Source organism: Elephantulus edwardii, unplaced genomic scaffold (genome assembly GCF_000299155.1).
Source record: "Elephantulus edwardii isolate Elephantulus edwardi_28Jun2011 unplaced genomic scaffold, EleEdw1.0 scaffold00012, whole genome shotgun sequence".
In the NCBI taxonomy this organism is placed as follows: domain Eukaryota; kingdom Metazoa; phylum Chordata; class Mammalia; order Macroscelidea; family Macroscelididae; genus Elephantulus; species Elephantulus edwardii.
The window spans coordinates 9,487,289-9,513,468 of record NW_006399762.1 but is presented as its reverse complement, the minus strand read 5'-3'; the positions used below and the strand labels follow the sequence as shown (position 1 = coordinate 9,513,468).

The 26,180-nt window shown below is 37.6% G+C and overlaps 1 protein-coding gene across 1 annotated transcript in view; it reads right to left on the bottom strand.

Annotated features, from left to right (window-relative positions):
- LOC102869916 (neurotrypsin-like) overlaps positions 1-26,180 on the bottom strand; it is a 125,157-nt gene that overhangs the window by 26,475 nt on the left and 72,502 nt on the right. Inside the window, exons 8-9 of the mRNA XM_006881136.1 lie at positions 15,490-15,631; positions 762-967 (exon numbers count right to left, since the gene is read on the bottom strand). Coding sequence (XP_006881198.1) covers positions 762-967; positions 15,490-15,631 — 348 coding nt within the window. The remainder of the gene's footprint in view (positions 1-761; positions 968-15,489; positions 15,632-26,180) is intronic.

The window sequence follows — 26,180 nt, the reverse complement described above, 5'->3', positions numbered from 1 at the left end:
TATAAACTATGACCACATATTTCTCCATATATATTTATCTGAAGCTGTGAAAAACTTCTCTATTTTTCAAAACAGTAACACGTTATTTATTGCACTATACTAAAAAGCTATTTCTCATTTCCTTTAAGTTTTACATTTCAGACAGAAGACAGACCTGCAAAACGTTTTCTCCTTGAAAAAGTCCTATTTAAATTAGCTTGTCCATTTCAAATATTACTATGAAAGAAGTGCTTTTCAAAGATTCATGATTATATTTTCTTCTCACTTCTTTTAGTGACTCTTTCATAGCTGAAGGAAATTGGGACCAACTAGTACATGACCTTCCATTGCTTTTTTAGTTTGAAAATCACAGGGGAGGAGATTGCCCATCTCATGAAGAGCCCCTTATGGATTCAAGCAACAAGACTCTCAGCCTTTGAGTTAGCAGTGCAACTCCCTGTGGACCATTGTCTCTTCTTTTAATGGCATAAATCTCAATTCTTATTCTTCAAGGTTAGAAACAAGTCTGGAAGATTTTTAATTAAATCTAGATAAGGAAAGATATGAAAACATAAAAAGTAGAGGGCTTCAGCATTATCTATTCAAGCCAGGAACCTTGTTCTCACCCAGGAAAGTTGGTCAAGAGACCACATCCTATAAATACTAGCACAAGGGGCTACATGAATTCTTGTTGAATGAGATTTTTGTTACCAAGTATGTTATACAGAAGTGAAAAGTGGCTTGGTATTCTTTGCTTTATAAGTCCCCAAAAGGTGACTTACCTTTATTACTGCTAGTTGATGCTTTCTTTCCAAAATAATCACAAATAACTCCTGCGTCTTCACTGTGGCGACAGTTGTGTTTGCCAATATCTTGTTTAATGCAGTCAACCAAGGATCTCTCATTTCCTGTGCACTTCACATTATCTACATGGATGGGTCCTTTGCCTTCCCCGAAATAAGCCATAGTTCTTGCTCTGGCGGGTCCCCTGGAGACAGAGTATTGTTGAAGATTTGAAGATTCAGTAAGCCATACAGATGAATAAATCATGGTATATACTCTGATTCTATTCTATTTCTTAACCTCTATAGATTAAAATTATGTCTTTATATAATCTATACCTACAATTTTGCATAGTTAATAAAACCCAAGTAGACACCTTTATGGTATTAACTGCTTTCAGTCAAATCTGTTTGATATAAGCAATTATACCTTTTGCTTCTCATCCTCTTTTGAATCTGATTAAAATTTCTCACAATTCTCTGTTGCTATAATGCTGCTATTATTCTTTAATTAATGTCAGCAAAATTTTATTTACATGTGACATTAATTGATATATTTTTTGTATTCTGTGGGGCCACCTTTCTTTGCAATGGGGATAAAAATGGATCTTTTTAATTGGTTGATCAGAGAGCTGTCATCTAAATTTCTTCATATTGATGAATGAGTGCTTCCAGCATTTTAACCATTTGTAGAAATATCTCAATTTGTAGTCTGTCAATACTTGGGAGTCTTGGTTTTGCCAATGCATTCGATGCATCTTAGATTTCTTTCTTCAGTACCATTCTTTATTATAGCTTTATTAACCTTGCAAAGACATTCAACTCTCTGGATAATAACACATTATGGGCCACAATGAAATAAAGGGAATTCCAGAACACTTACTATTTTTCATGCTGAATTTGAGCATGTATCAAGAGATAATCATTCAAACAAAACAAAGGGAACAGAACAAGGTATGAGTCAAGGTTATAGCTATTCACTATACAGTATGCATTATATGAAGAAGAATGCAGCATCTCATTTGGAAAAAGGCTCACTGACAGCCAGCCTGCTGCATACAGATGAAAGAGCTGTGATGATACAGTACATTGTGTTCTGGGCTGCTAACTGAAAGGTGCCTAATTTGAATCCACCAGCTACTCTGCAGGAGAGAGTTGAGGCCTTCTGATACTCTTAAAATTTATAGCCTCAGAAGCTTAATGGAGGGTTGCCAGTAGTCAGAATCAACACAACTGCAGTGGGTATATACAAATGACACATATAACCTTACTTGCTCAAAGTGGAGAAGACCCTCAGCAAAGAAGACATGGAGGCAGGCAGCAAACATATAAAGGGACACTAGCTCATGACCAGTAGCCTTAAAAAATATAAATCAAGGGGAGCTCTGGTGGCCTAGCGGCAAGGAGCTGCAACTACAATGCCAGAGGTGCACGGTTCGAATCCACCAGATGCTCTGCTGGGGAAGGAGGGACAATCTCCTCCTGTACCAGTCAGATCTGATTTGACGGTACACTCACACAAAAATAATAAAAAAAATATAAATCAAAGAAAAATGAGATGTCATTTCACCTCAGCAATAATTGTTATTGTTGGTGTGAGCCATCGAGTCAGAACCAATCCATAGCTGACTCGCCAGTGGGTTTTCAGAGGCAGTAAATTGCTTGGAAGGAGACTGCCCATTGATCCTTCTCCCATGAAGCAACTGGTGAATTTGAAACCAGGTGCCTTGTTGTTGTTGTTGTGCTTTAAATTTTTTAAATATGACTCTGATATATTTACAAAGTTTGAATAAAAGTGCCTATTGGGGATGCAGCACAGCTGCCATCAGTCAATGATGACTCTTAGCAACACTCTCCTGGACCAGTCTCATGGTCTCTGATATGTTTTTGCCCACTGTAACAGTCACTGTGTCAATCCATCTTGGGAGTTTTCTTCTCTTTCCCTGACTCTTCATCTTGCCCAGCATGATAGTTTTTGCCAAGGATAAGCTCCTTCTGACAACATGCATAATGTATGTGAGACAAAGTTGCACCATCTTTGTCTCTAAGGAGTACCCTGATTGTACTTCCTCCAAGTCAGAATTTTCGTTTGTTTGTTCTTTTGACCATCCATGAGTTATTCAGTACTCTTCTCCACCACAATTCAAAGGCACTGCTGCTGCTTTCATTTCCTCAACGTTAGCTAACTTTCAGATGCATAGGAAGTAAATGAAAAGACCATGGCTTGAATCAGGTGCACCTTAGTGTTTTTAACTGACATTATTGCTCTTTAGCACTTTAGAGAGGTCCTTAACAGCAGAGTTCTCCTACGCAACCAATCTTTGAAAATAATGATTAGCAATAATAGCAATGATTAAAACAATAAACACAAAACAACAATAAGGACAAAACAAATTCTGGCTAGGTATGAGGAAATTGCAACTCTCATATACTGCTGACGTTAGTGTAAAACTGTTCAAATATTGTGGAAAATGGCATGATACAATCTTACCGAGTTAGAAATAGATATACCATATGATCTAACAATTACCACACTAAGTATACACCTTAGAGAAAAAGAGCTATGACACAAATATATCACCAGGGATTAGAGAGGGAAGGAGAGGAAAAACACTAATTAGATAAAAAACTTGTCTTAACTTGGGTGAAGGGAAATGAAAATACAATAAAGGAGAGATCAGCATGGCAAGATCACAGCAAAAGATTACTGGGAGATAGAGTCAAAAACAAAAATGGTAAATTGTATTCTATACACAATCCTCCAACAATCGTGACAAACAATAATTTTATGATTGGCAAATATTTAAGCTGTCAAGATGTGGGATAGCAAAGAAGATTGCTCCCAAGTTGGATGAAGATAGTTTTACATATTTATTTATATATGCTAGAAAGATATCCAGATATATAATAGTATATAAGGAGGCAATTATGTTAAACCTATACTTAGGATGAGAAGCTGTTGTCCTCACAGAGCAAAGGAACACTGCATGGTTTAAAATCAAGAAAAGAGTACATCAGGGCTGTATCCTTTCTTCTTACCTTTCCAATCTATAAGCGGGGCAGATCATTCGAGAAGCTGGACTTCATGAAGACGAATGTGGCATCAAGATTGGAGGAATACTTATCACCAATCTGCGTTATGGAGAAAAGACAATTTTGCTTGCCCAAACTAAAGAGAGTTTTCTGTAAAAGGTCAAACATTTCAGCCTTCAATATGGATTGCACCTCAACATCAGGAAAACAAAGATTCTCAACATCAGGCAAAAAGGCAGTATAATGATAGATGGAGAAAAGATTGAGGTTGTTAACAATTTCATCTTGCTCAAATATACAACAAACATTCTTGGCACCAGCAGTCGTGAAATCAAAAGATAAGTTGATTGAGGAAAATCGGCTGTCAGGGACCTCTCCAGAGTATTAAAGAGCAACAGAATCAGTCTAGAGACTAAGGAGTACCTGCTGTATAATGACAAAGGATGAAAGAAGAATTGATGCCTTTGAGTTGTGGTACTAGAGAGGAATATTGAACATATGATATACTGCCAAGAGAGCAAACAGGTTTATCCTAGAGAGGGTGAAATAAGGTTGCTTCTTGGAAGCAAGGGTTGTGAAACTCCATCTCACATAATTTGGACATGTCACTAGGAAGGACCAGTCCATGGAGAAGGACATCATGCTGGGTAGAGTGGAGGTACAGTGCAGAAGAGGAAGACTCTAGATGGATGGATTGAAACAGTAAGTGAGGCAATAGAGTCAGATGTGTTAGAGATGGACTGAAAATAGGGCAATATTCAGAGCTGTTTATAGGGTCGCTAAGTGTCATAGTCAATCAACTAGATGGCACATAATAACAAAGGCACCAACGTTATGCAAAATTTTCTGCTATAATCAAATAACCTGAAGTATATATTCAAATACCAATCTTGAGAGCATAGTACCATAATCTCAGAGAACAGCTAGGTCACCATGCACAATATAATCCATAAAGACAATATTTTGCATCCTACTTTTGTGTGTCGTGGCTGGGACCTTAAAGTTTTCCAATGGCTATCTAAGATTCAATTATTTGTCACTTCCCATCCAAAGTACAGAAGAGTGAAGAAAAGCAAAGTCTCAAGAAAACAATTAGGGCAAAGGATTAATGTAAAAAACACAAAGCACTAGCAGATATGGAATCTTAGCCTGAGCTCTTAAATATGGAAACACAAAGGGGGAAGAAAAGTTGTAAGAAGATACTCGTGTTGGAATGTGGAATGGGGAACAAGGAATGTAGGAATATTATGCATTGTTAAGAAAGAAATGAAAAACATATTGACATAGTAGGTATTGGTAAAATGAGTTGGACTGGCATGAAACATTTTGAGTTAGAAGATGATATGATCTACTACACTGGAGATGAAAAGGAGAGAAAAAATGGGGTCACTTACATAGTTTAAAAAGTCATTTCCAGATCCATCTTGAAATATAATGTTATGAGTGACAGGATAATATCCATATATCCATATACATCCAAGGAAGTCCAATGACTACCACTATCACTCAAATATATGCACCAATAACTAGAGCCAAAGAGAAGGAATTAGAAGATTTCTATCAACGTTTGCAGTCAGAAATCAATAAAACATGCAATCAAGATGCATTAATTATGTGACTGGAATGCAAAAGTTGGGAACAGAGAGGGATCAGTAGTTGGAAAACATGGACTTGGTGACAGAAATGAAGCTATAGATAGAATGATAGAGTTCTGTACAGTGATTTATTCATTTGCAAATACTTTTTGTAAGAAAGATAAACACAGGCTATACTCATGGGTTGCACATGATGCTATGCACAGAAATAAGATTGATTACATCTGTGGAAAGAACCGCTGGAGAAGCTCTATACGAGCTGTGAAAACTAGGCCAGGTGCTGATTGTGGAACAGACCACCAACTACTTATATGCAAGTTCAAGATGAAGCTAAGAAAAATCAAATCGAGAGGAAACAAAATTTGACCCTGAGTCTACCCCATCTGTATTTCAAAATCATCTCAGGAACAGGTTTGAGGCCTTAAACACTAATGAGTGAAGAACAGATAAGCTGTGGGAAGATAACAAGAATATCATCCATGAAGAATGCAAAATGCCATTACAAAGACAGAGGAGGAAGGAAAGAGCAAGATAGGTGTCAAAGAGACTTTGAATATTGCATTACAGTGTCAAGAACCAAAGTAAAGGGAAGAAATCAAGAAATTAGGAAGCTAAACAGAGGATTTCAAAGGGCAGCTCAGGACAACAAGTATTATAATGAAATGTGCAAAAAGCTGGAGTCAGAAAATCAAAAGGGCCAAACTAGCTCAGCATTTCTTAAGCTGAAGGAATTGAAGAACAAATTCAATCTTTGAGTTACAAGACTTAAGGATGCTTTGGGCAGAATACTAAATGAACCAGGAAGCATTAAAAGAAGATGGAAAGAGTAGACTGAGTCATTGTACCAAAAGAAATTGCCAGATGCCCAAGAATTTCATGAAACAACATATAAACAAGAGCCTGTGGTGATGAAAGGAAGACAGTCAAGCTGCTCTGAAAGAATTGGCAAAAAAACAAGACCCCAGGAATTGACAGCATAACAACTGACATATTTCGACAAACAGACGCTGCCCTGGGTGTGCTCACCAACTTGTGCCAAGAAATCTGGAGGACAACAACCTGGCCACCTGACTGGAAGATCCATATTTGTTCACATTGCAAAGAAAGGAGGCCCAACAGAATGCAGAAATTTTCAAACAATATAATTAATATCAAATGCAAGTAAGATTCTGCTGAAAATTATCCAAAAATGATTGGAATAGCACATCAAAAAAGAACTGTCAGAAGTGCAGGCTGGGTTTAGAAAAGGCTATGGCACTTGGGATATTATAGCTAATGTTAGGTGGATCTTGGCTGAAAGCAGAGAGTACCTGAGCAATGTCTATCTGTGTTTCATTGACGATGAAGAGGCATTTGACTGTGTGGATCACAGTCACACTGTGGCTAACTCGGAGAAGAATCTAAATCCCAGAACATTTAATTGTACTTAGACACCTATGCTTGGACCAGGAGGCAGTCATCAGAACAAAGCAAGGAAACACTGTATGGTTTAAAATTAGAAACAGTGTACACCAGGAAAAGGCCCTATCTCCATATCTTTTCAGTCTATATGTAGGACATATTATCCAGAATGCTGGGCTCTATGAGGAGGACTGTGGCATCAGGATTGGAGGAAGACTCGTCAACAACCTGCGGTAATGCAGATGATACAACCCTGGTTGCTAAAAATTGAGGAGGACCAGAAGTGCTTGCTGCAGAAGGTCAAGAACTGCAGCCTTCAATGTGGATTGAAACTCAACATCAAGAAAACAAAGATTCTCACCATTGGGCCAATTGGCAGCATCATGGGTAAATGGAGAACAGACTGGGATTGTTAATGGTTTTAAGTTTGCTTGGCTCTATAATCAACACTCTTGGTACCAGCAGCCAGGAAATTAAAAGATTAATTTAATTAGGAAAGTCTGCTATCAAGGACTTCTCCAGAGTACTGAAGAGCAACGATGTCAGTCTGGAGACTAGGGTGCACCTGATCCAGGCCATAGTCTTTGTAATTACTTGCTATGCGTCAGAAAGCTGGACAATGATGAGGGATGACAGAAGGACAACTGATGCCTTTGAGCTGTAGTGTGAAGGGTATTTAATATAGACCATGGACTGCTAGGAAAACAAACAGGTTGGTCTTAGATAGAGTTAAACCAGGCTGCTCTTTGGAGGCAAGGATTCTGAAGCTTCATCTGGCATACTTGTCGCATGTTGCATGGAGGGTCCCATCCTTGGAGAGGGACATCATGCTTGGGAGGATGGAGAGAGAGCACAAGAGAGGAAGACACTCAATGAGATGGATTGAATCAGTCACTGGGGTGGAAAAGGTAAATGTGTCAGAGACAATAAGATTGGCACAGGATAGAGCAGGGGTTAGGACTATTGTACATAGGGTTGCTATGAGTCACAAGCAACTTGACAGCACATAATAACATATACTTATCCAGGGAATTCAGGCAATCTGTTGTTTGCTCTTGTTTTTAGGTGATATTAAGCAGATCATGACTCACCTTCTCTATCTTACACCATCCTCACAATCTCCATCATGCTAAAGTTCATGGCTGCAGTTTTCTATCAGCCCATCTCATTGAAAATCTTCCTCTTTACTGACCCTATATCTCCCTCAGCTTAATAACTTTTTCAGAGAACTGGTCCCTCCTTGGCAACATGCCTCAAGAATGTAAGACAAAGTCTGATCATTCTTGTCTCAAAGGAGCACCATGGCTGCACTTACCCCAAGACAGATTTGACAGTTCATGGGATATTCAATACTCTTCAACAACATTACAATTCCAAAGCATTGATTTTTCCGCAAACTGCCTTATTAATTTTTCAACGTTCAGAAGCCTACCATGAAAATGTGATAAAAAATAGGAGGTTGCTTTTATAATTAAAAGGGCCTTTTCTAGATCCATCTTAAAATGAAATATTGTGAGTGACAGGATAGTATCTATACATGTATAAGCAAGACTTGTTAATACCACAACCATTCAAATTTTGCACCAATCACCAGAGCCACAGTGGAAGAAATAGATTATTTCTACCAATTTTTGCAGTCAGAAATTGATCAAACATGCTACCACAGTGTGTTAATAATAATAAGTAACTGAAATGCAAAAATTGGGAACCAGGAAAACGGACCAGTAGTCTGAAAACATGGACTTACTGAAATGAGGCTGGTGATAGAATCATAGAAATATGCACAATAAATGTGTTGGTCACACAAATACCTTTTATAAGAAACATAAATGCAGACTATACACATGGATTTCACCTGATGATATTATGCATGGGACTCAGATGAATTATATCTGTGAAAGGAGTTGTTAGAGAAGTTTAATATCAGCAGTGAAAAGTAAGCCAGGAGATGATTGTGGAACAGAACATAAACTACTCATATGAAAGTTCAAACAAAGCTAAAGAAGGAAAATTAAATCCACAGGATTCAAAATTTGACCTTGAGTCTATCCCTCCTGAATTCCTGAATTTAAAAACCAACTCAGGAGCAGGTTTCAGGCCTTAAACACTAATAATGAATGAAGACCAGATGAGCTGTGTGAGGATATCAAGAATATCATCCATGAAGGATGCAAAAGGTCAGAAAGACAGAAGAAGAAGAAAAGATCAATATGGACATCAGAATAGACTCTGAATATTGCACTAGAATGCTGAGAAGCTAAAGCAATGGGAAGAAATCAAGAAGGAGTTGAATAGAATATTTAAAAGGGTAATACAGGAAGACAAAGCAAAATATTAAAATGAAATGTGCAAAGAACTGGAGTCAGAAAATCAAAAGGGCTGAAATCGTTTCGCATTTAAACTGAAGGACTAAAACACAAATCCAAGCCTTGAGTTGCAATACTTAAGGATACTATGGGCAGAATATGAAATGATCCAGGAAGCATCAAAAACAGATGGAAGGAGTATATAGAGTCACTATACCAAAAGAATTAGCTGACACAGAAGAATTTCAAGAAACAACTTATGTTCAAGAGGCAATGGTGATGAAGGAGGAAGTACAGGCTGTTCTGAAGGAATTGGCAATAATAATAATAATAATAAAGCCTCAGGAATTGATGGTATTACCAACTGACATATTTCAACAAACATATGTGCTCACCAGGTTGTGTCAAAAAATCTGGAGGACAACTACCTGGCCCATTGACTGGAAGAGATCCATATTTATTCCCATTCCAAAAAAAGGTGACCTGACAGAGTGTGCAAATTATCAAACAACATCACTACTATCACATGCTAGCAAAAACCTGCTGAAGGCTATCCAGAAAAGACTGCAACACTACATTGACAGAGAACTACCAGAAATACAAGCTGGGTTTAGAAGAGATCGTGGCACTAGAGACACTATCACCATAGACGGATCTTGGCAGGAAGCAAAGAGGACCAGAGGAATATCTACCTGTGTTACATTGACTATACAAAGGCATTTGAATGAGTGGATCACAAGAAATTGTTGTTAACCTTGAACAGTTTGGGAATCCCAGATCACATGACTGTGCTTATGCAAAACCTATACTTGGACCAGGAAACATTCCTCAGAACAGAGCAAGGAACATTACATGGTTAAAAATCAGGAAAGGAGTGCGTCAATGATATGTTTTGTCTCCATACTTTTTCAGTCTACATGCAGAACAGATCATTCAGGATGCTGGGCATTGTTGTTATTGTTCTTGTTGATTGCCTTTGAGCTGAGCACAATTCATAGTGACCCTATGAACAAAAGGCCTGAATCCCCTCTACAACTATCAACATTTATCAAAGTTCCTAGAGTTTCCAAAGGCATGTTATTCAGGTGGTGGATGCCACTCCTGCTTCAAACCTGTCATAGTATATTATTGTTGTTATGTGCCATTGAGTCGCCTGCGATGTACAGCAACCCTATTTACAGCAGCTCTGATCCCTTTCCTGTCCTGAGCCAGACTCTCTAATTTCAACAAATTAACCCTCATCGTCCCAGATACTGTTATCAATCCATCTCATCCGGGGTCTTCCTCTCCTGCGCTGTCCATCCACACTTCCAAGCATGATGTCCATCTCCAAGGACCGATCTCTCCTGGCCACATGCCCAAAGTAAGTGAGGCAGATGCTCAATGACATATAACAACAAAAAACCCCATGACTTGGATCAGGCACACCTAGTTTTTAAACTGCTATCTTGCTCTTTAGCACTGTAAAGATGTCTTTGACAATTGATTTTCTCAGTGCAACAAGTCTTTTTATTTCTTAACTGCTGGTACCATGGGTGCTAAATGTACATCCAAGTAAAATTAAGTTATTGAAAACTTTTATCTTTTCTCCATCTATCACGATGAGATTGAGTAATGGTCCATGGTGTGAAGATTTTTGCTTTCTTGATATTGAGAAGTAGCCCAAATGGAAGGCTGTAGTCTTTGATCTTAGGTAGTTAAGTGCTTCAAATCTTTTACTTTTTGTAAGCAACGTTGTATAATCTGTAGAACGCAAGTTGTTGATGAGCCTTCCTCCCATCCTGATGTCACATTCTTCATCATATAGTCTCACTTCTTGAATTACTTGATCAGCATACAGACTGAATTAATGTGGAGAGAAGATTCAACACTGATGCATACCTTTCCTGACTTTAAAATACATATTGCCCCCTTGTTCTGTTTGAACAATTTCTTGGCATTCACAATGAGACAGATTGCCTACAATAGGTTCAACCATAGTAAAGAATGTGAAGACTCTATAGGACTGTTAAATTGCATCCTATATAAGGTGTCTCTGAATCAGAATTGACTCCACTGATTCTTACAACTACAGCGTTCTGGAATCCGATCCTACATATTTTCCATTGGTCCTGAACATGAAGATGAATAGAGGTGGAGACTAAATTTGCAGATAGTAATTTCTGAAATTTATAAGAAAACATGTTCCAGTATGTTTTCTAAAGATTTAAAAGATAATTACTAATAAGAAAATGCTGAATTTCCAAATGATTAAAGAATAAAGATAAAAAATGCTATGAATGAATCTGATCTTGCAAATTTTATATATGTTGTTGTTGTTGTTACGTGCCGTCGAGTCGTTTGTGACTCATAGCGACCCTATGTACAGCAGCCCTAAACCCTGCTCTATCCTGTGCCAATCGCATTGCCTCTGACACACCCATCCCGATTACCCCAGTCACTGAATCAATTATATATATATATATATATATATATATATATATATATATATATATAGCAATAAAGTATGATTAATAGTAGAAATAAACACATAGAAATTAAAATAATATTCATTAAGTGAAAAGGAGATGCTTTATTAATAATTTATCAATTAATTTACAAAATGAAATGAGCACACAATTTTAGATAAATGAGCAAGAAAAATTGAGACCATACTGACTAATAAAACATGATGAAATAGAAATATTCACAATGAAATAATGTATATATTTTGACTATTAAAGACTATATTATCTAAAAAGAGAGAGAATACTCATTGAGTTTTTTGTAACTCAGTGAATTCCAGTAACTCACAGAGATCTCAATGAGAGAAAAGCTTCTAATACATTGTTGTTGTTGTTAAGTGCCGTCGAGTCGCAGGCAACTCATAGTGACCCTATGAAGGAGAGTCCTTGATGCTTGGGTGCCTTTCATCCTCTCTCCAAGTTCATAGGGTTTCCAGAGGCAAGCTATTATGGAAGTGGATGCCACTCCTTTCTAATACATTAGTCTTGAAATTAGGTGTCAGGTATTTCTAGGAATATATGATTACTTTACAAGGGATACCGGATTTCTAACAGAATTCATTTTTTTAATTTTATTTTATACTGGCTTATTTATAAAGTTCATATACATTGTTTTTCACACTAGATCTTTCCCATTTCCTTCACCTCCCTCTCCCATCAAATTGTGCGATCCTATGACTAATCACCTCCACCCCCTACCCATCCTCAACCCTCTGCTTCCATTCTCCAGCCCTACCTCAGATCCTCAAAATGGTCTTATACAGTATTTGTCCTTATGGAACTGTACAGTATTTGTCCTAATGGAACTGAGTTAGTTCACTCAGCATAATGCTCTCCAGTCCCTCCCAAGTTATGTAATAATTTACAAAATCATTGCTCCTGCATGCTGCATAGTATTCCATTGTGTGAATGTAACATAATTTCTCAATCCATTTCATTGTGCTGGACATTTAGGCTGTTTTCATTTTCTTGCAATAACACTGCTATGAACATTGGAGTACAAGTCTCCACATTTGCATATCAGACCTCATTGTCTCAGGGTATATTCCAAGTAGTGAAATAGCTGAGTCATATGGAATTTCTGTGTTCAGCTTTTTTTAAGGAAATGCCAAAATGCCTTCCAGAGTGGTTGGACCATTTTACAATCCCACCAACAATGTATAAAAGTTCCTATCTCTCCATATCCTCTCCAACATTTATTACTTGCTGTCCCGTTAAACATTGCCATTGCTACTGGAGTGAGATACTATCTCACTGTGGTTTTGATTTGCATCTCTTTTATTGCTAGGGATTTTGAGCATTTCTTCATGTGTTTGTTGGCCATCTGAATTTTTTCCTCTGTGAAAAATCTTTCCATGTCTTTTGCCCATTTTGTAATTGTGTGATCAGTCTTTATCTTGTGGAGGCACTGTGGGATTTTGTAAACTTTTGATATGAGACCCCTGTCTGAAATGTTATTGCAAAATGTTTGTTCTCAGTCAGTAAGTTTTCTTTTCACCCTGTTGAAAAAAGGTTTTGATGCACTCAGGGATTTAATATTTAGAAGGTACCATTCATCATTTTTTCCTCTCCAGATTGTACCATTTTGACTGTATTTAGCAGTAGGCTAAGGCTCTCTAAGGTGTCTCTGATGAACTTTATGGTGTTGGGCTTTACTCTGTCTTTGTAATGACCTTTTGCATTCTTCCAGGATGATATTCTTGATATCATTCCACAGCTCATCTAGTCTTCACTCATTAGTCTTCAAAGTCTCAAATCTATTTCTGACTAAATCTATTTCTCAAATCTATTTATGGTTTTGAAATTCAGGTGGGATAAACTCAAGGTGAAATTTTGGTTTCTGTGGATTTGATTTTAACTTCTTTAGTTTTAGTTGAACTTGCAGATGAGTAGTTGAGTATGAGTAGTTCCACAATCAGCACCTGGCCTAGTAGTTGTCCTCTTGTTTCCCATTCTTTGGCTTTGGCTGTGGGTTCAGATATTTAAATGGTGGCAGTACTGACAGGTGTTCCTTGTAAGAGTTTGGACATTATCCTGTCACCCACAACACTGTATTTCAAGATGGATCTAGAAATGGCCTTTTTAACTATGAATGCAACTTCATTTTTCCTCACCTTTTCATTTCCAGCATAGTCGATCATAAGATTTTGCTGACTCAATATGTTCCATGCCAATCCACTTATTGCCTAGTATGTCAATATTTATGTGTTTTATTTCTTGCTTAACAATTTTCAATTCTCCTACATTCATACTTCTCACATTCTATGTTCTAATCACAAGTGTCCCTATGCAACTGTTCTTCCTCCTCTATGATTCCCATTATGAAGGCTCAACCTCTGGTGCCATCTATCTAGTCTAATCCAAAGGACAGGGAGTTCTGATAGCCTAGTGTCAAGAAGCTGTTCTTCAATGCCAAAGGCGCGTGGTTCAATCCACTAGGGGCTCTGCAGGAGAAAGATGAGCAATCTCCTCCTGTGTAATTAACTGACTCTGAAGACTCACCAAAGAGTCAGCTATGGGTTGTTCTGACTTGATGATACACAATAACAATAATAATCTATGTATGTTCTATTGTATGTAGAGGTTTTGAACCTTCAGCAGCATAGCAAAATTGAAAATACCATGCCTAAATAAGGCACACCTTAGTACTCAAACAAACATAATTTTACCCCGGTAATCTGGAAAGGTCTCTTACTGCAGACTTTCTCAGTGCAATATGTCTGACCCTCCACCTTTCATTACAGCAGATACACCTGTTATTGTTAAGTGCCGTTGAGTTGTAGCAACCCTATGAAAGAAAGACGTGAGCACTCTTCATAGAGATTCCGGAGGCAAGCCATTTTGGAAGTGGATATCACGCCTACATCTGTATTAGGTGCAGATACCCCTAGAAACCCAATAATCAATACCAGAAAACATGATTTAAATTTTAATTTCCATCAAACAGAAAGGATAGAAGCTCAAATTACACATTTAGGAGTTTCTCCATTCCCACACAACTCTAATTTGTTACTATGTCATATAAGTCTCCTCAGGAGAAAGAAAAGATCATAAATAGATGATAAATAGCTTTTTTTTTAACCAGGTTGTAAGCAAAAAGGAAATTACTGCTATGTCATTGAGATTGGTTATTCACAGCCGTCTTTAAATGCCCCATTTCTTTATTCCCCGCCCCCTACTCTGTCCTTTTTTATCCTTTTTCTTCAGTCTGATCTTTCACATTTGGGCGAAGGTAGTAATTAATGTTCATAGACAGCTTCATAATTCATTCATTGATAGTGACATGATTTGGTTACTTGGAAGTATGTGATAAGGAAATAAGGTGTTAATTCAGGGCCGCCCACTGGCTCTCTTGCCTCCTATGCATATCTAATTCACAAGAACTGAAAAAGGAATGAAATACAAGGTGTATAATAAGGGACTTCTAAATCCCTTGATAATATAATTATTTTCATTTTAAAAGTGTATTCCCATTTAAAATGACCTTACTCCATTTTCTTTATATACTTAGGAACAGGATAAGGGTATCGATAAAATTCAATACCCCAAAAACTTCGTAAAAGACTAAATTGGCATAATACAAACTCTGAAAAAAAAGTTGAACTTCTTCTATGGCATTAATAACAATAAGGATTATAAACCTATGGAGACCAGATACAAGCAATATTCTTAAGCGACAATGTGTATTTAGTGAAAAGTTAGAAAATTCAGCATAGAATTGATTTGGAGTATCCTAGTAATTCTGAATCAAATCAATATGCTGTTAGGATATTTCAGCTAAATGGTAGAATTCAATTTTAGGTAAGAAAAAACTCGTTAGAAGCAGCCTTACAAAAGAAATTAAAAACATTCATCAAGCAGTCATCTCAAGTAATTAAGTTTTTCTTACTTGTAACCAAGCTGTCGACAGACCACAGTGGCATCCTTATCAGTCCATCCATCATCACAAATTGTTCCCCACTGGCCACTGATAAAGACCTCCACTCGTCCTTCTTTCTTGTTTTCCCCATCCATCAGTCTGATAGGAAAACCTAAGTCATGATTCAAAAGTATTAGAAAAGCCAAAAGAAGCAACCAGATCATAAAGACTTTACAGAATTCAACAGCCTATCTTTTCTTCTTTTTAACTCTATAATCACCTGGGCAGTAACTGTCAGAGAGCTGAAGTGAGCTGAAGAAAGCTGAGCTGTGCTGTGCCTATGTCATGTCAGGTTAGCCTATTAAGATAACAAGCCAAAAGGAAACGGAACAGGCAAGCCTTTAATCACTTGCTTGGATAGTACAAGCAAGAGAAATGAGAGGAGACAGCATCTCTCCTCTGTTCCTTATTTTTTTCATGGAGAGTATTTAGGGGGACAGTCAGGTGAATTAGCATAAACCCATATAACTCCTGAGAACAAAAGGCTATGGGTTTTATGAACACCAGGGGGAGAAAAGAGGGGATGAGAATGAATAATTAGGAATGGAAAAGCACTCAGTATTGTGTTAGTTTGGGGAAAAGTATTGTCATGCTTCCCCATCTCTTCCCTCCATAAAAAGCATTAACAAAGGTATAAAAAAGGCTTCTGGATGGATCTGTCTGGTGTTAACAATGCAGATATGCAAAATAATATGAATGAGGAGGAGTCAGGGAAAAGGAAATGAGTGAGTCCCTGACTACAGCGCCTCTCAGTACCCGCAGTGCCTCAGCTGTGCACTGAGTCCAACTGGGGCAGGCAGCTTTCCCTTTGAGATCTGCCAGGCACAGCTTCTGAACTGTGTATAGCCGTTATGCCTGACATACAGAAGGCACTATATGAAGTTCATATTCTTCCTCATGCCATTCTCTTCTTCAGCAATGTATTATTAGCATTCATAGTGTTCAGTTAGTCAAACAACAGCTATTATTGTTTATGAACTACTTACTTTAATATGCGGTATTTCTACTATCATAAAACAAAGCAGATTTGAAATTTTACATTGAGAATGTAGGTTAACATTTTAATGGTCTTCCCAAAAGAAGGAAGATAAAAAGTTTTACATTTTCACATTTTTCAATCACTTGTACAAAGTTAGGAAATTATATGTACATAAAATTACATTTATATGTTCCATCCTAACAATTATGGATAATTTCACATACATTTTAAAATTAAACATCAAACTTTACATGTGTTTTAAAAGTAAATGTGATGGGGGGGAAAGTAGAAAAAAAAAAGGTAAATGTGATGGAGTGAGTTAAAAGCCTAACTTACTTACAAAGGCATTCTACTTTGTGGAGCATAATAAATTACGAATATGAGTAGTACAATGAATGGACATTTCAGAAGACTTAACTATGCTTGTGTGAAACCTGTCTGGAGATGTATAAGCAGCAACTAGAACAATATAAAGCTATACTGAATGGTTTCAGAACCAGGAAAGGTGGTATCCTTTTACCATTCATATTCAAATAATATGTATGCTGAGCAAATAATTTTAAGGAGCTGGGCCAGATAAAGAATATTGATCTACCAGAATTGGAAAAAGCTTCATTAACCTGGAACATACAGATGATACAACCTTGCTTGCTAAAAGGGAAGAAGGCTTGACATACTAAATTGGTAAAGATCAAAGATTATGGGCTTCAGTGTGGATAAACCTCAACATAAAGAAAACAAAAATCTTTGCAATTGGACCAATAAGCAATATCATGATAGAGAAGTAGTCAGTTTTACTTGGCTCCACATTAAACATGCACAGAAGCAGCAGTCAAGAAGACAAATGACATTGGAAAAATCTGCTGCTAAATATGTCATTAAATCATTCAAAAGCAAAGATGACATTTTGAAGACTAAGGTGCCCCTTACTCAAACCATATTTTTATAATCATCTCATACACATTTGACAAGTAGAGAAGGAATAAGGAAGACCAAAGAATAATGGATGCATTTGAATTTTAAGGTTGGCAAAGAATAGCAAATACACTAGACTGCTAGAAGAATATATCTTAAGATATATTAAGAAGTTAAGGCAGGACGCTCCTTAGAAGCAAGAACTGCAAGAGGTCATTTAATGTAGTTTAGATGTATTCCAAGGACAGACTATTCCATGGAGAATGGCATAATCCTTGGTAAGTAGAGTAGCAGCACAACCTCCCATGGACTGCACCACTAGAACATAGATAAATTAAAAATGAATATGAAGCATCTTTAATTATATAAGGAGGGCTAGTCACACGTAAAGTATCAAGATGCTAACTGAAAGGTCAGCAGTTGGATTCCATCTACTGCTCTTCAGGAGAAAGTTAAGTTGTCCCCTTCCATAAAGATTTAGGGTCTTGGAAACCCACTGGAAGGTTACTTGGTTTGAAATAGACTTGATGACAGTGGGTTAGCTGTTGTTGTAACCACATATTCCACACACTAATTTACAGTAAAGTTCTTTTTAAAAATTTTCCTGTAACATTGCTGTACTTGTTCGGTATTTGGGTGTTTTTTTTTTAAGAAAATAGTATTTTGACCTGGGAGTAGGATGTGAAATAGAGCATAATATGTGTCTAACTCTAAATCAAATTAAGAGATAAACTCACAATGAAAGAAATCTTTGTTAGGATTTAACATTCTGAACATTAGAATAAATACAAAATTAAAATTTAAAAAACCGACATATTTTATATCCCATAAATTTCTAATATAGAATTAACTATCTTCTTATATATAGAAATGAACTATCTTCTTATAAGGAATCTTTGTTCTGAGATGTCTCAACTCCATAGACCCAAATTAGAAAAGAAATGTCTATTGAACCACAACTTGTGTTGAGAATAATTTTACTTTCATATGAAGTCAAGGTCCATAAGTGACACTTAAAATAACTGAAAATTATAGTTCTTTAATGGTTCATTATTGTACTGTGAAAAAAGAAAAAAATATTTCTAGTTTCTTCAATATTGCTACTAATATTATTCCATATCTCCTCTAAGCCTCTCTTTTAAATATACAATATTATTTAATAAATGGGAGAATAATATTCTTTCTAAATAAATAAGCAGTAATATGGTTTTATGCGCAAAGACTAATTGGCTCAAATATAATATTCTCCAGACAAATGGCTTCCCTACTAGACACATTACTGAGATCAGAATTAAAGAGATTCATAGTAACGATCACATATTTTATTAATAATTATCACCCAGTACTCTCAGTGAGATGGATTGGCAACGTGGCTGCAAGAATAAGCTCAAGGAGAGCAGTGATAGTGCAGAAATCACAGATCAGGCCATGTTTTATTCTGTTGTGCATGGAGTTATTATGTGTCAGAACTAACATGACAGCATCTAACAACAAATTTTAAATACTGAAAATCCTAGAATTATAAAGACTTTCAGAGAAACTAAAATGACTAGTCATTCTAACTATATGGAAGTATTTAGCCACAGGCCATCAGAGAATGGGATCACATAGTATTTTGTCAATGGGCTCTGATGGCCTAGTGGTAAGAAGCTGCACTGCAATCCCAAAGGCATGCAGTTTGAATCTACCAACTGCTCTGAGGAAAGTTGTGCACTCTCCTCCTGTACGATTAACTGTCTCTGAAAGCCCTCTGGAGGGTTAGCTATGGATCATTTATGACCCAACAGTATACAACAACAACAACAACAACTAGAGGTAAAACAGATAAATTGATCACTCCTGGATCCAAATATCTGGTGCTGAGAGCCACTGTTGTTGTGCTATCCAGTTGAGTACAACTCATAGCGACCCTACTAACAATAGATCTGAACCCTGTCTTATTCTGTGCCATCATCACCATCTCTGACACACTTAAGCCATTGCTGCAGGTCTTGTGTCAATCAATCTTTTTGAAGGTGTTCCTCTACTTTCCACTGACCTGCTACCTTTCCAAGCATGTCTCTTTCCAAGGAATAGCCTTTCCTAAGCAATATGCCAAAAATAAAAAAATAGGGAGTTTTGCCACCCTTGCTCAAAAGGGGCACTCTGGCAGCACTTTTTCTGAAACATAGCTTTTTTAAAGCATTCCATGGGATAGTCAGTACTCTTCTCCCATACCACAGCTCAAATGCATCAATTCTTCTGTCATCCTTACTCACTGTCTAAATCTCAGATGTCTAGTAAGCAATGGAAAGATCATGGTCTGAATTCAGCACACTTGAATCTTCAAAGTGATGTCACTGCTCCTCAATGATTTAGAGAGATCCCTGACATTGGACTTGCCCAATACAATTTGCCAATGCAAGAGGATGTCTCCTAACATGCTGACCACTGGTACCAAGGGTGTTGAGTATGGTTTCAAGTAAAATGAAATTGTTGACATTTCAACTTTTTCTCCATCTCTCATGATATTGCCTATCAATCCAGTGGCAAGGAGTTTTGTCTCCCTGATGATGAGATGTAATCTTTATTTCTGGCTGCAGTTTTTTATTCTCTGCAGTGTTTCTAGTCCCCCTCACTTTCAGCAAGCAAGATTGCATCATATGCATACTATAGACTATTGATAAGTCTTCCTCTGATCCTGATGTCATATTCTTCATAGAGTAGATCTTCTTAAATGATTTGCTGGGAATTACGGAGAAAAGGTATAACTCAGGTGAATATCTTTCCTTATTTTAAACCATGCAGTATTTCTTTGCTCTGATAGGACAACAGCTTCTTAGTCTAGGTATAAGCTTCACATGAGAATATTTAAGTGTTCCGGGATTCCCATCTTCTCAATATTACATATAGTTTGTTATGATCCACAGTTCAATAACATTGTATAATTAATAAAATACAAAACAGACGTTCTTCTGATATTATGTGCTTTATACCAGGAAGTATCTGACATCAGCAATGATATTCCTGGTGCCAAAGCCTCTTCTAAGCCTACCTTAAACCTGGCATTACTGTCAGTGTACTGTTCAAGCCATTTTTTATGAACCTCAGCAATATTTTGCTTGCATGTGACATTAATGATATTGTTGATAATTTCTGCATTCTGTTGGATCACCTTTCTTGGGAATGGTGATGGGAGCAAATATGAACCTCTTCTAATTAGTTAGCCAGGCAACTGTCCTCCCAATTTCCTGATGTAGACTGGTAAGCATGTCTAGAGTTGCATCTGTTAGTTGAGATGTGTCAATTGGTATCCCAACAAATTATTTATGTTATTTATTAAATGTTTAGAAGAGTTCATCCCCTAGTTACATTATAGCCAATAGATCCAATTATATGTATCATAGCTGAAAGCAGAGAATACCAGAGGAATGTCTATCTGGGTTTCATTGACTATGCAAAGGCATTTGACTGTGTGGATCACAACAAACTGTGGCTGACTCTGAGAAGAATGGGAATTCCAGAACACTTGATTATGCTTATGCGAAGCCTACACTTGAACCAGGAGGCAGTCATCAGAACAGAGCAAGGAAGCACTGCAAGGTTCAAAATGAGAAAAGGTGTATCCTATCCTAGGCGATGCATCCCATCTCCATATCTTTTTAATCTATATGCCTCACAGATCATCAGGGAAGCTGTGCTCTCTGAGGAGGAATGTGGCATCAGGACCTTTGTTATGCGGATGAAACAATCTTGCTGGCTGAAACTGAGGAGATCTTGAATTGCTTGCTGCAGAAGCTCAAGGACTACAGCTTTCAATATGAAATGAAGCTCAACATCAAGAAAACAAAGATTCTCACCACTGGACCAATTGGCAGTATCATGATAGACGGAGAAAAGATTAAGACTGTTAATAGCTTCAGCTTGCTTGGCTCCACAATCAACACTCTTGGTACCAGCAGCCAGGAATTCTAAAGACAAATTTCATTGCAGAAAATCTGCTGTCAGAAGCCTCTCCAGAGTACTAAAGAGAAATGATTTCAGTCTAGAGACTAAGGTGCACCTGCTCCAGGTCGTGGTTTTCACAATTACTAGCTATGCATCAGAGAGCTGGATAATGACTAAGAATGATAGAAAAAAATTGATGCCTTTGAGTTGTGGTTCTGGAGAAGAGTACTGAATATACCATGGACTGCTAGTAGAACAAATAGATCTGTACTGGAGAGGGTGAAGCCAGGCTGCTTCTTGGAAGCAATGATTTTGTAGCTCTGTCTTATATCCTTTGGGAATGTAGCCAGGAGGGACTGGTCCTTGGAAAAGGACATCATGCTTAGAAGGATGGAGAGACAGTGCAGAAGAAGAAAACCTGGATGAGATGAATTAACACAGTAACTAGGGCAGTGAGGGTAGGTGTGTCAGAGGCAGTGAGATTGCCTCACAATATGGCAGGATTCAGAGCTGTTGTACGTAGCATCACAATGAGTTGGAGTTGACTCAACAGCACATAACAACAAGAAGAATCACTTTGGAAGCAAGGATACTGAAGCTTTATCTTCTTTACTTTGGGCATGTGCTAGGAGAGGCTATTTCTTTGAGAAGGATATCATGATTGGAAAGGTAGGGGACACTGAAAGAGAGGAAGACCCTCAAGCAGGTAGACTGACACAGTGGCTGCAGCAATGGGCTCGAGTGTGCCATAAATTGTGAAGACAGCACAGGATAGGAAAGATCTGTTGTTAATAGGATCAATATGAGTTATACTGAACTCCTGAACTCGATGGCACCTAATAACAACAACAGTTACTTTATAGCTTAGGTCTGCAAATCTTTATTTCTTATTAATACAGCTCTTCTCTGTCAGTTTGCTGTACTGTGGTAACTTGTGAGTTGCTGTGGTTTGTGGAAGCTACACCACTAGGGTTTTAAATGCCAGAGGGTCAACTTAAGTTTGCAGGTTTCAGCAGAGCTCCCAGATTAAGACAGAAAAGAAAGCAGGATTGGCCATCCACTTCTGAAACAACAGGACTCTGAAAACTCAATCAACAACAGGGGGATGAATGTAGTCTTAGAGGGAGAGCCCAGATTGGAAGTCACTCAGAATGAGGAGAACAACTCCAACGACCCTTAGATAACTGGTATATGAAAGGTAGAAAGTAAAAATGTAGTAAAGCTGGAGATTGTAAAAAGTAAGATGGAATGCATGAACGTTGACATTCTAGGCATAGTGAACTAAGGTGGATGGGGATGGACGATTTTGAATCAGACAATTCTATGATAATTTATGCTGGGATGAGAAACTGAGGAAGAATAGGGTGGCATTCATAGTGAAAAAGATCATTTTAAGATCTATCCTAAAGTACAATATTCTGAGTGTTAGGATACTATCCATACACATACAAGGGGCCTGTTAATATAATTATTATTCAAATATATGCACCAATGAATAAAGCCAAAATGGAGGAAACTTACAATTTCCAGCAACCTTTTTCAGTATGAAATTGACCAAACATGCAATCAGAATGCATTAATAATTATTAGTGATAGGAATGCAAAAGGTGGAAGCAATAAGGATGGAATAGTAGTCAAAAAAATGTGGTCTTGCTAGCAGATATGAGGCTGGACATCAAATGACTGAATTTGTACATTAAAGGACTAATTTATCACAAATATCTTATTTTAAAAACACAAAAGTTGAATATTCACACAGACCTCACCTGATGGACAGCATAAGAATCAGATTGATCAAATCTGTGTAAGGAATCACTGGAGAAACCCAGGATCAGCAGTCAAAACCAGGACAAGTTACGACTATGGAATAGGCTATCAATTGCTCATGTGCAAGCTCAAAGGAAGCTGAAGAAAATGAAAACTAGTCCACAAAACCCTAAATACATCAGAATTTAAAAATCATGTACAGAATTGGTTTGAGGCAAAGAATACTAATGATGCAAAACTTGATAAATTATTGGATGTCATCGAAGATATCCCAAAAGAGAACAAAAGCCCATTAAAATTAGAGGAGGTAAATAATGCTTCTATGAACATTGGTGTACAAGTTCTCATTTTTTCAGGGTATATTCCAAGCAATGGAATAGCTAGGTCATATGGAATTTCTATGGTCAGCTTTTTAAGGAAATGCAAACTGCCCTCCAGAGGAGTTGCACCATTTTACCATTTTTATAATCCCACCAACAATGCACAACAACAATGCATCCACATCCTCTCCAACACTTATTACTTGCTGTGTCCTGTTAAACTTTGCCACTGCTACTGGCGTGAGATGGTATCTCATTGTGATTTTTATTTGCATCTCTCATATTGCCAGTGGTTTTAAGCATTTCTTCATGTGTCTGTTGGTGGAGACTTGTACACCAATGTTCATTATTCACCACACAAGAACATGGAAACAGCCCAAATGCCCAACCACAAGTGAATGGATTGGGAAATTATGATACATACACACAATGGAATACTACACAGCATGCAGAAGCAATGACTTTGCAAACCCCTGTCTAACTTAGGAGGGACTGGAGAGCATTATGCTAAGTGAACTAACCCAGTCCCAGAAGGACAAATACTGTAGAAGACCATTAATGTAGAAATAGAAAGATAACTAGTACAACATGTATGAGTATCTAAAGAGGGGCGGGGAGGAACAGAGGGATGAGAATGGGAGAGGTAATCATAGAGTGGAGAGAGGTAATTGATGAGTGGAGAGAGGGGTGGGTAAAAGAAATAAGAAAGATCTGGTGTGAAAAACAATGTATATGAACTTTGTAAACATATCAGTAGAAAATAAAAATTTGGCAGAAACTATGAAAAGAGGGGGTAAATAATGTGTACTGTATTGAAACAGATGAGGGAAAGAACTGCTTAAAAGGAATATATGATTAGGTATTATCTGCATGAGAACAGTCCAAAATAAGAGTTGCATAGTAAAGTGGACTAAGGGGTCGGGTGGGGAATTGTACAATGAAATAATTTTTTTTTCAAAGAGAAAAGCAAACTGGGAGGTGGGCAGGGAGGAAAATGTACAACAATGAATTAACTGAAATCCAAGTTCTATAAACTTTCATTAAAATCTCAATTTTAAAAAAAGAGGAGGAAGAAAAGACTAAAACGAATGTCAGAAGATAGGGTATTACGATTATCACAGGAATCCAGGATTAAGGTTGCATAGTGGAGTGTATTCAGGGTGGGGGGTGACAGGGGCGAGGGGATTGTAGACCAATGAAGAAGTTTATCTTTTGCTTTTCAAAGAGAGGAGAGAACTTGGGGGGGGGGGGGGAAGGTAGAGGGGAAAAGTGCAACAATGAATGAATGGAAATCCAAAATCTCTATAAATGTTCATTAAAATTAATAAAATATTTTTTTTAAAAAAAGAATGTTATAAAACCCCTGAAAATTGCATTAGAGCATCGAGAAGCCAAAACAAAGGCTGAAATTTGAAAAAATGAACAGATTTCAAGTGGTGTCTCAAGAAGACAAAGTAAAAGTATTATAACTGAATGTGAAAAGGGCTGAAGTTAGAGAACATAAAGGTTTGGCATTTCTAAAGTCAAAAGAACTGAAAAACAAACTGAAGCCTCAAGCTGAAATACTAAGACATGGTCTGGGCAAGATCCTGGTTGCTCCCAGGAACATTCAGAAAAGATAGAAGGAATACACAGAATCATTGTATCAAGAGACGATGGAAGGAATACACAGAAACACTGAAATATTTTAAGAAGTGCCATATGAAGAAGAAACAATGGTAATGAAAGAAGTCAAGCTGCAATGAAGGCACTGGCAAAAAAATACGACCCCAGGAATTTATGGCAGGGCATCTGCTTCTAGAGAATAGGTTCTATCTTCCCCAACCACATGTAGTTACTGACCATAAATAATGAAAACTAGAAATTTAATCTCCAAGGGACAGAGGAATATTTTTAATTTCTACCCAATATCATGCTTATTGTTGTTATGTGCCACTCATAGCAACTCAAAAATAACTCTGAACCCACCATATCCTGAGGCAGTCTCGCTGCCTCTGACACATCTACTCTCACTGTCCCAGTTACCGTGTAAATTCATCTCACCCAGGTTTCCCTTTTCTGCACTGTCCCTCAAGCCTTTCAAGCATGATAACCTTCAAGGATTAGTCCTTTCTGGCTACATGACCAAAAGATGTGAGACAGACCTTCAAAACCCTTGCCTCCAAGGAGCACCCTAGTTTCACTCTCTCCGAGAGAGACCTGTGGTTCTGTTGTCAGTCCATGGTATGCTCAATGCCCAACTCAAAGGTATAGACTCTTCTTCTGCCACTCTTAAGTCATTGTCCAGCTCTATGATGCATAGCAAGTAATTGCAAAGGTGATAGCCTGGATCAGGAGCACATTAGTCTCCAGAATGACATTGTTGCTTCTCAGTACTCTAAATATGTCCCTGACAGCAGACTTTCCCAATGCAATTCGTCTTTTGATTTCTTGACTGCTGGTGCCAAGAGTGCTGATTGTGAACGTGAGGAAGTTGACATTCTTAACACTTTCAATCTCTTCTCCATCTATCATGGTATGGACAATTGGCTTAGTGGTGAGAATCTTTGTTTTCTTGATGTTGAACTTCAATCCATTCCCAGGATGTTGATTTTGTCTGCACTGTCCGCCCAGGTCGAACTCCTGTGCTGTCCCAGGCCTGCCCAGACATCAACTTCACTGGGACGTTGTTGTTATTATGTGCCGTCGAGTCGTTTGCAACTCAAAGCGAACCTATGCACAACAGCCCTAAACCCTGCTCTAGCACTACCTAT